Source organism: Watersipora subatra, chromosome 11 (assembly GCF_963576615.1).
Source record: "Watersipora subatra chromosome 11, tzWatSuba1.1, whole genome shotgun sequence".
In the NCBI taxonomy this organism is placed as follows: domain Eukaryota; kingdom Metazoa; phylum Bryozoa; class Gymnolaemata; order Cheilostomatida; family Watersiporidae; genus Watersipora; species Watersipora subatra.
Genome location: NC_088718.1, coordinates 15,504,403 through 15,516,556, shown reverse-complemented (window position 1 = coordinate 15,516,556; position 12,154 = coordinate 15,504,403). Strand labels below are relative to the sequence as shown.

General features: G+C 37.6%; 1 protein-coding gene across 1 annotated transcript in view; it reads right to left on the bottom strand.

Annotated features, from left to right (window-relative positions):
• The window catches only part of LOC137408495 (cyclic AMP-responsive element-binding protein 3-like protein 1), a 37,516-nt gene that overhangs the window by 21,772 nt on the left and 3,590 nt on the right, over positions 1-12,154 (bottom strand). Inside the window, exons 2-5 of the mRNA XM_068095039.1 lie at positions 10,790-10,969; positions 3,976-4,128; positions 2,459-2,576; positions 927-1,087 (exon numbers count right to left, since the gene is read on the bottom strand). Coding sequence (XP_067951140.1) covers positions 927-1,087; positions 2,459-2,576; positions 3,976-4,128; positions 10,790-10,969 — 612 coding nt within the window. The remainder of the gene's footprint in view (positions 1-926; positions 1,088-2,458; positions 2,577-3,975; positions 4,129-10,789; positions 10,970-12,154) is intronic.

Below are 12,154 nucleotides of genomic sequence, written 5' to 3'. Positions count from 1 at the left end.
TGATCAGTGCGAAGCCTGTGCAAATTCGCAGCAAAGAAACAGCCACTGCGCAGTGGCTGCGCATAGCTCTCATGCCGTGGATACGGATTCTTCGAGGGCCATAAACTAGTACAAAGGTTGTCCTGCTAATCTTGTTTTTTCTATTCTTCCGATCTTCTTTCACCTAAATTTAATTATGGTCTGCATTCACGAGGATGATGAGGTGATTACTTTCCTGGACTTTGTTATCGATGCCAACACTTTTTGAAAAATAGGTGGCAAGTCCTAAATAAACGTATAAATAATATATTACTTAAAAATACTTATTAAAAATACATTACTATGTAAAAAGTGTGCTAAGGTTTGTAAAACCTTGTGAATGTGTATTGTAAATTAAAGTATAATGACGACAGAATCATAAAAAGACCGTTTATGACGTTCGGTATCCGTGATCGATTCTATTTCTCCATCAGGCGATTCGATTTATACAATTTCTCTTCTCTGGCTAATTTGCGGTATTTGCTGAAAACCACTGCGCAGCATGGAAACGTACAATCCCCTCGACTTCGGAGGGGGCTGCTTCGCAGTACTGCGCACCATGGAAACATAGTGATATACTACTGAAATGCATATGAACTACCTTAGAAAATGTCTATGGGTAATATACAATTATTGTAGCCAACTACTTGTGTAGGGTTATTATATATATTTTTGGTAGATCTATTGAATACTCTATGGTCTGTTTATGTATGTAAGATAACACCTTTGATAGCTCTATTGAAAATTTTGCGCATAAGCGCAATAGTTGAAGAAACCTATAGCTTTCATTAATCGAGCAAAGAGTAGTTCGGCTGATAACTCTATTGCCCTAATAGAGCAAAAAGCAGTTCGGCTGATAACTCTATTGCTCGACAGCTAAGTTTACTCAGAGAGAAAGAATAACTCACTGGCTGAGAATACATGGCGGTTGCCGGGTTGTATCTGTAACCAGTAGCCCTAGCTACTAACACTTGCCGAACAGGGCTTGTGGGAGGTGATACGGCCCCTTCACTGTCACTGCTCTGGTTGCTGGATGGTGGAGTAATAGGCATATGGTCAACATAGACATCTAGAACATATACAACACAGCTGGTGAAGTAATAGGAATACGGTCAGCATAGACATCTAGAACATATACAACACAGTTGCTGTCATGCAACGAACACATTCGCATTGGGACAAAGACTATGAATATGAAGTTACTAGGTGATAATGGAGATGCATTTCATGTTTAAAGAGAGATATTTATTGGAACTGCTAAATGTGACGTAAAAATGAGAAAAAATATGCTTGCCCTCAAACAATGGTGAAATAAGTGGTGTTAGACAAACTAATTCATCTCTTCTCTAGAATGTAAGGAAATGTTGAAGCTAGTCTGATAGCAATTGTTTCCATTCTACGTTGAGTGTTTCAACGGACATTCGCCTGTTGCAGATTAACGAGGGCACTTTGTTAAAGATGCCATAGCGGCGCTCTTCTGCCTGCTCAAATCAAAATAAGAAAAAATGAAGAGTGGAAAATGTTTAAAATGGAATAGCTTGTGCAGCATTTTCTTGCACATCATCCGCAAGTGCTGTTTCTATCTTTCACATGCGTGAAAAATTCAATAAAAACTTGCGTGTTTTAGATGACAAACTCGGTTGGCTTGCAGGTCTTTGCTGTTTCCATCTTGCGAATAATGCAAACTTGTTTATGTTTATTAACTGTGTCATAGAAATATAGTGATAGCCTGTGATCTTCACTAAGCCAAGCATTTATTATACTATTCGAAAAAACACAGGCTCTCAAAGATTATGTCATTGCTAGTGAACATTCTATGAGTTATGGGATCTTGCCTCATCACGGTTTAAAGGAAAATTGTATGGAAGTGTAGACAGAAGAGAAGGGATTTAGTATCTTTGTTTGCTCAGTTGTCTGAGCCCAGCCTATACCAAAATAGCTAAACTTCATACGTGGGAAGATCCATTGAGCTTCGATATGTCGCAGCAAGCCTATTCTCACATAAGCTGTCAGATGAAATACGGAGTCAAGTACCAGTTAGCCAACTATGAACTATAATATAAAGAGCACTTACCGTAAAACATCTATTTCGTTTCTATTTTTCAACACTTTCCTATAGCGGCATTTTAGCAGAGGTAATGATCAAATAGAGGGTGGCGCTGTATTTTCAAACTGCCGTTCAAAATTTTAAGTAAATAAATTTAACCCATTTATGTTTAAGCTATGCAAATGTCGCCTATATTTTACACTCTCCTTCAAGTGTAGCGACATTAATATCGTCAGCCTCAGCATCTTTGCATATGCTTTTTTCGTATACATCGAAGCATCAGACCGAATTAAATAAGGAGCTACTCTGGCTAAAAAAATATTAGCCGGACACATTTATTAATTAATTCGATATTATAGTCACTTTTAAGGTTTAATAAAGTAATAGAATTACCCTCATCCTCGCTGGGACTCCCAGGCTCACGCTTGATCCTAGTAATTGGATAGACCATCCTATCACGTCCTGATTTTAGGGTATGAACCAGAGACTGGCTGCTTCCTTTCAACAAGCTCTGCAAGAGTACAACGATTGGTCATTCTAAGGTTTGTGAGTATTCTATGATTGCTGAAAATTCTACGAATTCTGAACATTAGATTATTTTTGAACATTCTATGATTTTGGACCATTTTATAGTTAACTTGTGATCATTCTATGACTTTTGACCATACTATGGACTATGACACCTTCATGGTCTGCAATCCTTGTATAAATCGTGATTATTCTACGACCTGTGATTACTCCATGGCTTGTGATAATTTTATGAATTATGATATTTTACGACGAGTTATCAGTTTATGATCAGTGATGATTCTATGACTTGCAGCAGGTACATCTATTAACTTGCTTAGAAACTTTGCTTGTAAAGTAAACTTTGAAAACAAGTAAATTATGTGAGAGGGTCGGCATGTACTTCTTACGGCCCGTGCACACTATCGCAAAATCAACGATTAAATGTACGATTAACCACAATGCTGGGCTGCTATAAAGTCATTTTGTGAGGAACAGCCGACGTAATCGTTGCTAGCGACGATGCGATGGACTTTCAATATGTTGAACTTTGACACCGATGATCACAACTGTCAGCATCTTGATTGGCTATTTATAGACGGCATCGGATCCAATTTCAACAGTTGTGAAGATCGATGACAATGTCATTTGGCAAAGAACCGCTCGTGAGGAATTACACATTAAACAATTTTTCTATAGGTTGTTGGTTAGCGGTCACCAACAGTAATCGTTCATAGTGTGTAAATCGTATTATTAGTGGTGACGTCAAAACAGCTAATCGTTGCAGTCCATCGCACAGCTACACTTTGATTTGAGCGATAGTGTTAATGGGCCTTAATTGAGCAATTTTTAAGCAAAGGCTCACTTTCGAGACAGCCAAATAAAAAACAAGACTCATAAATAAAGGCGTTAATAAAGAATACCAAAATATGGCTGACTTGTGCAGTTGCATTCGATAAATTTCAAGTTTTGCAAAAAAAATAAATCAAAGATATAAAGTTGATAGGAGATTGAGGTAGAAGATGCTGAAGGTTATTCCATAGGCAGGGAACATTCTAGAACCCAAATCATGGTAGCTAATTATAGGTGTCATCTAGACACTGATCTAGAGAAGTTACTTTGAAATCAATCATTTACTAATTAACTTGTCATGCCCCCAACTAATTTAGTGCATGAACTTTATTTACAAAACCATCCTATAAAAAGGAAATGGGCAACAAACAGAACCTGTGCAGACAAAAACATATTTGCGGCTGACAGCAGTAGCAGTATTCTAAAAACCTGTTGCTTGTGTCATGTTACTGACAACCACAGCAGACAATTGTGTGGTGAATTATGTCCCCCGAGAGAAAAAACTTGCCAAAAAAGCTTTAGTGACATATGCTGGCTTGTAATAAGAGTACCTGTGCAGGCCTGCCGCTCGGCTTCCCATCACCCATGACAGGATTTGCAGTGTGTACAGTTATAATCTTGGGCTCTTGTTTTATGGTTTGCAAGTGGATAGAGCCATCGGCAGTTTTTGTATCCCTGTATGTTTTTGTGGTCACTGTCAGTTGCTGAAATAGATTGAAGTAGTGAGTTACCGTAAACAATTTCCATGTCACGTAACCAACCTGAATCTATCTAATAAAAATCATACTTTACTTTCGACGGATTCGATCGTTCAAATTGCGTTGATTTAAGGATGAACTTGCACAAAACTTTAGACTTTATCAAAAACAATCAGTATTTTTCTATAATTTGTGATTGTTTGTAGTGTTTGAGGTGATCTGACTGCCAGGATGTTTCAAGATTAAATTTGACAAAACTTGATTGCAGTTAAAACACTCAGAAGAAAAACATGTCCGCAACGATGTCACTAGTTGTTATCGTTACGATAGTTACTATCGGCTATTGTGTTCAAGCTGCAGTGTTCGTGTTCTTATTCAGTCAGCCCCTTTTCTACTATAGACGCCATAATCACACTTTCACCTGATTGGAGTGTTTTAATCGTGATCAAGTTTTTTCGACCACCTAAAACATTGAAAAACAATCGCAAATAATAAAAAAAATTTCAGCACTTTCTAATAAAATCAACTAAAATTTTGTGTAGGTTCACCTTTAATTTCAGTTTTTCTTTGCCGCCAGTCTTCAGCTATATTTTTATCGATGTTCTAGTCGTCGACCTATTATCAGAGTAGTGTCATGGACAGTCGGTTTATTTGGCCCAAACCAATTTTCAGCAGTATCAGCAAGTAAGCATACTGCTGCCAATGAATAGACGCAGCAGTATACCGAAGCAGCAGTATACCGAAGCAGCAGTATACCGCGGCAGCAGTATACTGAAACAGCGGTACACCGAGGCGGCGGTACACCGAGGCAGCGGTACACCGAGACAGCAGTACACCGAGGCAGCAGTACACCGAGGCAGCAGTACACCGAGGCAGCAGTACGCCGAGACAGCAGTAGGCCTACACCAAGGCAGCAGTACACTGAGACAGCAGTACACCGAGGCAGCAGTACACCGAGACAGCAGTACACCGAGGCAGCAGTACACCGAGACAGCAGTACACCGAGACAGCCCCTAGAATAGTTTGAACATAGTATGAGTTTCCGAGTGTCATAAATGACCAAATTATGACGCCATCATGTTTTGAGGAAAATGTCTTGATAAAGGAAGTGAAGAGTTTGATCAGGAATGCTGCCAACCTCTTTAGCCTCAGCTCTTATAAAACAACGTTAGGCTCATGTAAAAGTGTCCCCTTCTTTTACATAGGATTTGAAAACTTTTCTAAAAACACAGACTTGTAATAGTATCGCAACACCTTTTAAGGCTATCAGATAATGGAGAGACCACACAGTTGCAGCTGCCAGTAAGCAAAGATGCTTATGGATTGCCTATGTATACAACTAGGGGCTACATGTGATAAGGTGTTTAAGATATCTATCGGTACACAGGGTGGTCAGCATTAATTTATGTTTACGCGTGTCTATAAACTTGGGAGTTGTTATCTTTCACGTTCCACTTTTAACTATAATATGCAGCTGACACAGCAATTATTCCATAGATCAAATGATGACCCATAATTTCATAGATTAAAAGATGAACTCGAATCGAATATAATAGAACCACATTTAGCATTGTTACACTGCAAAGGTTTGGTGATCGTAGCCTACAAACATTACCTATCCATAAAGATCTCAGGCCACATGCTTCCTGATGAGTCGAAGTGCATGAGATTGTTCAATATCAACAAACTCTGTACTTTTGTTTATGCATAACCTTGTAACGTAACGTCGATCACTCAAGGCAAATACTGCCACAATTTTCCTACGTTTGTGACGGGTGTGAACCCCTCGCGTGTACCTCAATCGCGTATCCTGTAAGTCGAAGGAATTCAACAAGACCGTAAATGTGTGCATGACAACACGTATTCGCTGCACCCTTTTTGGCTCCTTATGATTCTATGATAGTGAACTAGGCTACATCTTACCAGCTACTAACTGATCTCATTTATGTTAGTCTGTTTGTTTTTCTTATTCTCCACGGTATGAATGTCTACTGAGGCAACCCTACTATTGCTCCAACTAACTAGAGAGAATGTTTTGAGACTTCCTTATGCCTATTGCGCAATACGCACCCACACCACAAACATTTGGACTCTAACCTATACTTACTGCAATTATTGCCACCAATCCTGGAGTGTACAGAGGACATAATAATACCCTTGTACAGTAAGTCATGTGAGGATAATGGGGTATGAGTGCTTTTAAATTCTATACTAGTGGCACAATTAGGGTACACATTGTTACATCATAAACTATGTTTCCATGACACGGTAATCAACAAGCTTACATCATCAGCAAGATAGAAACAACACAAACCCGCAAGTAAATCGAGTTTTGTTACTCGAATGTTTATTTTTATCTAAAGCGTTTATTTTATTTTTCACGTTTGCAAAAGTTGGAATCGTAACTTGCGAATGATTTACAAGAAAATGCCGTACAAGCTATTCCATTTTAAACATTTTCTACACTTCAGTCCTTGCTATTTCGATTTGAGTAGTTCCGAGTACATTGCTCTGACCTTTCACCTTTGGCGTAGAATTCCTTCCTTTTACTTTTTAATAAAGTGCCCACATTAATCTGGAACATGCAAATGTCCATTGAAATAGTTGGCAATAGCATGGTAACTAAACGTGTGCACAATTCCAAATTGGCATCGTCTGCGCAATGAAAACATAGTCATTGTTGCAACAGTTTCAACAACATGGTTTTAAATAATGAAAACCAGCGCTTTGCAGTCTAAGATTACTGTACTTTTCCAAGGTTCCAAAGATAACCGAATAACCTTGACCTCTGCTTACAGAAAACACATATTAAAGTAAAAGTGGAGGGTGGATTAGTTGTAAGTATACACAACACACACGAGTCACAGACAGAGATCCCTTCACAAGTTTAGAAAAAAACACAATTTGTGTCTTGCTTGGGTACACAGGGATGCCCAAGGATGCACAGAGATGCACGATAACCGAGTTGGATAAATCCTAATAACAATCAATAAGTTAACGCATCAAAAAAGCTCTGGTCTGTCGTAATAGACATTTTGAAGTTTAAAAATGATGATTTAATACTCGCTTTATAACAAACTAGCTGTATAACCCGGTGTTGCCCGGGTAATAAAAAAGACTTTGAACAGAAAATTGATTTGTATTTAACATATAATAACATTTGCCATTTTAACTTTCAAATTACATATCATGAGTAAAATGTTTTGCGTAATTGAAATAAATTAAGAGAGAAATTAAAAACAACTGTAAAGGTTTTCAAACTTAGTCAAACAACTTTTAAATTTCATATCATGAGGAAAATGTTTTGTGCAGGCCAAAGAAATTTTAAAAAATAAAACGACTATAAAAAGGTTTAGATCAAAATGTGAAATAATTAGCAAGTAATAGCTAAATTAAGTCTGTTTTGCTTTGATTACAATAAAAGATGGTTCGGTAATGATACAATTAATACGAACTGGGAAAACAAAATAAAAATCTTGAATATGTAGAATTAATAGTAACAATTCTTGCATAGAAGTGTGTGTATAAAAAGGTTACTGTTCACCAGAAGCTATCCATCGAAACTTTGAATACGACGATACTGGTACCTCTCGATACCGGTACAGATGTAAAACTCGGACATCTTACTGTCTTTGTCTGACCAAACGGATAGATAATTTCGAGGCTCTTCTTACGGAGATAATACAATTGTCCGCGTGAAAAGAATTGGCCTTGACCACGATTTCTAGCAATTGAACCTTACGCAAAACCAAAAAAAGATCAAGAAAACAAGAAAAAGCATCGTTTTTCAGAGAGTTAATAAAATTCAGTTTTAAATAATACGTCATTTAGCATGTGCATATGCTATACCATATATGATAACATCTGATCAATAAGTCTTGTATAGCTCTGTGGTAGAGCGCGTGGATTTGAAACTTGCAGATGCAATCTGTGTCAGTTAAAATCAATCAGAATGCGAAATTTTAATTCCAAGATTGTAATAGCTATAGCTGGACAGACGACCAACATTGAGAAATATATATATATGTTCAGCATATGCAAAAAATGTTTTACTGGATTCATTCATAGGTAACTCACATAGCAATCTCACATTACTGAAATATGTCGACACACGTGGGACTAAACAAATTAATATCCCGTACCCCATTCTACGATAGATATTTTTTATATTTTTTATATTTTTTAGGCACTCTTTTAGGATTCGCATAGAGAGTACCAAAGTGTTTTACATCCACCTTCATCCGACATCTCACCATTTTAACGCCATATAGTTTTCCACTACTATCCTGGCAGCATCGACTCTAATCTATTGATTAAATTTATTGATTAAATTTATCAATCTAATCTATCTATCCAATCTATCTAATATCTACAGAAAAACAGGTGATCTCTCTCCTGCCATGAGAGATTGTCAAGCGTGCTAATAAAGCGCAGAGAATAAGTATGTGCACAACAATTCTATATACGTGTACTATGACAGATGGACAGATGGCTCTTATTATAGTAAAGACTAGTAAACAGTAAACTAGTCTATCCTGTGAGCCGTAATAGACTGTCATGTGTAATAAGCATCGGCACAATTATTCCTAAATACAGCAATATAGTCGAGTGACCCGGATAGCTGCTAAGCCAAATGTTTGAGTTCCAAGTCTGCACAAAGCATTTATTTTTCCAAGCCTTCAACCATGCCGACGGACGAACACGGCCCTTATTATAGTATTCTATTGCTTGAATTTGTAATGCAGTTTTCTACAAGCTCTGTTTCATTAAGGGTGCGTTAACGTGATTGCCTGTTGGCACTTGTCAAGTACTTGTTGGCGCTGATAAGGTAATTGACAGTTTGGACCTACCTAGTTCACCGCCGCTACACGAGCTCGAATCAGCTGATACATGTCAAAACATCAACAGTCTGTCGTGCAAAGTTTGCATATCGGACAAGAGGCCAAAGGACAATGTCCAAAATAATTATCTGATGAAAGAAACCCTCGTGTACGTGTATGACTTCACTGATAGTTGCTGGATATATTTTAGGATTTCGGCAGCCTCACAGGAGCAGACCACAACTTGGCATCCCACTTTTTTACAACTTGAATTTGTAAAAAAGTGGGATGTCACACAAGCGCTGCCATTGGTTGCATTGGTTATGAGAAATGTAATCGCTTCTGTAATTGGTCGAAAGAACAAACTACATAAAATGGTTTTAAGGGTTTCTGGCAAAATGAAAAGAAGCTATCGGTGCACTTCCTTGTTTTTAATAAAGTTGGATTGAGTGAAATTATAAGTCTTGCCTCTAAGTCTTATTTATTGATTTGTCAGTATATCTTTGACAGGAGTTGTTGTTCCTTCATTATAGTAAAGATTTACAGTCTTCGATAGCCTCTTTCCTTTCACTTATAAAACAGCGATGTTTCGAGAAACTTGGAAAGTCAAATCATTGCTTAAATTTAACATCATATGTTAGAAAATTCAATTGAGTAGGTGACCCATAAAAGTTATTTTATAGGACATCACTTATAGTGAGTGCTAAATTATCAATAACTTTTTATAAATATAAATACAGTTTTATAAAATATACTATTGCATATATGATATATACATATAGGCCTACTAGCAGCAAGGCCGGTGATGCCTTCTTTCATTTTCAATCCAATAGTCAGCAGGTGTCAGCAGGTGGCTGTTTAAGGGGCTGGTACTTACGAACCAGACAGAGTTTTGGAATCAAATATTTTAGCGACCTAGCTGAAGGCGCGGAGCATATGTGAGTCAAGTTTGGATGAAATCAGTAAAAAATGTGGAAACACAGACACACATAATTAGAAACTGGGATTTATCGATCCTTATGTATATATATGAATCTCAGTGTCTGTCCGTCGATTCCTAAAGAAGGTTTCATATCAGCTTAAGTAAACCCTGATTACACAGTGTTATACTGACGAGTCTGAATATTATGTAAATCTAAAATAATTACATCAGTTGCTGATTTGCGGCAGTCTTTAATTGCAGTCTTGAGAAAGAATTATAAACTAAATAAATAAAAAATTTGATCATATGCTAATGATGGAACTTCTTACTTTTAATCTGAAGGGATTAACTTGTTGAGAAACTGGCTGGAGAGCATAAACAGAATAAACTGTTCACAGCATAAGGTTCATAAGGGCTACATAAGGGGTACATAAGAGATTCATAAGAAGTACATCAGGGGTCTATAAGGGGTACAGAGAAAGTACATAAAAGGTCCATGAGGGTTAAACAAGAGGTACATAAGAGGTCCATAAGGAGTCAGGGGTGTCCAAACTGTTTCACCTAGGGCCACATTCAGAAAAACGAGCTAAGGTACAGGCCGCACTCCCCCTCCCCTTCACTGCCGACGAAGGTGCTATAACCCTTTAGTGAAGGTATTTCTAAAATGTATGCTCACTTATATTGTAAGTGGACTGATGTACCTACATTTGGACAAGAAAAATCAATTTATCTTTGACCAAAAAAAGATTCAACCCATCAACAATCTGAAAGGCTGACTAACAGGTTAAACGAGGGAGCAAAGTCTAACTCGATAGCATTGCAACTACTTAATTGTCTCGGCCGATCGGTAAAGAGAATTTAATTTCATGAAAAGAGCTTTTCATCCTGAAATATCCTTCACTGGCCATCTTTCCGAGAGACTTACCGAGTTCTCAGGAATTCTGCGTGTCTGCTTGAGGCTGCTCATCGTCTTGTAACTAGTTGAGGAATAGCAGTGGTCAGAAGGTCGAGATCTTCCGGCATCGCTCATCATCGGATCGTCGTTTAGTACGGCTCCATCCAGCAGTGAAGACCAGAGATTTTGTGACTCCATCTCCGCTAACGACTGCAATCAAGATAAATCAAACATAAGAAACTTATAAAAAACACTAGGTCCGGTGTAGTCTGTGTACCATAGCTTTTAAAGCTGAGCCCAAGTTTGGTTCAGAGAAACTAAGGCTAGAGCCAGGCTTGTGACAGTGATGTTTGTTTTTAAAATAGCTTGAGGTGATTATTGTGAGTTGTGTCACTATGAAGCAATTGCGAGTTAGAATTGTGAGTTAGCCTTATGGCCACATTTAATGGTGAGTACTGAAATCTCAAATTTCATCTTATTATTTAACTTTAACTTAAAAAATTACATGTCAGTTTTTCAGCTAGTAAAACTTTCTTTTAACAAAACCCTTTATATCCCAATAATATCTCGCAAAATACCTGATTTTTTACCCTCTGAAATAAGCTGGAGAGAGTAAAATGATTTTAACCATCATCCATTTTTAGAAAGATTTTTTTAAAATTGCAATATGCATGTTTTTTAACTATTTGTGGCACAGCATTTTCACTTTCAAGTAAAAATTACCAAGTCGGCGCCCTTTTCTCTTAGTTTGATCCCTCTAGTCCATCTCCTAAACTTAGTGATTTTACTGGGAGGAAAGAATGCTATATAGCCCGCATATGAGTCCTGTCAATGGCTTGTATATTGATTGTTTGTAAAGCGTCAGTAGGCACGCAACCTCAGTGAATTATTGTTAGCTGTGCATACATGTAGCTATTTAAACCATAAGTGCAAATCACACGTGGAGTACCTACTTATAGCAGAGTGCACTGCATCTTAGCATTTTTAGACATGTATGTGTAAGTAAAATGGCTTTTTGTTTTAATTCCTAGACGAAAATGATAGCCAACTATTTCCCAAGGCATGATATTTTCTATCAATCAGCTTAGACGTTCCTTATCAGTCACCAAGATCATAACTGAGTGCAATTTTCAGAAGGGACCGTAGCAATTTGTCAAATTTTTGACCGAATGATTGTCAGTAGCGAAAGCTATACTAGACCAGTTTTTACTGAAACTAGTTCAACACGAGCAGATAAGTCTTGGGAACGAAAAAATTCACAAACTAGAGCCGACCAAATGGTTCCCAAATATTTCGCTCATACCTGGAAAAAGTCTCCCAGCAGCAACAGCGGCGTAGTTCCGACAATTAACGATTTGATAACAACAAGATAGCGTGAGTACCAGCAGGTTTTCT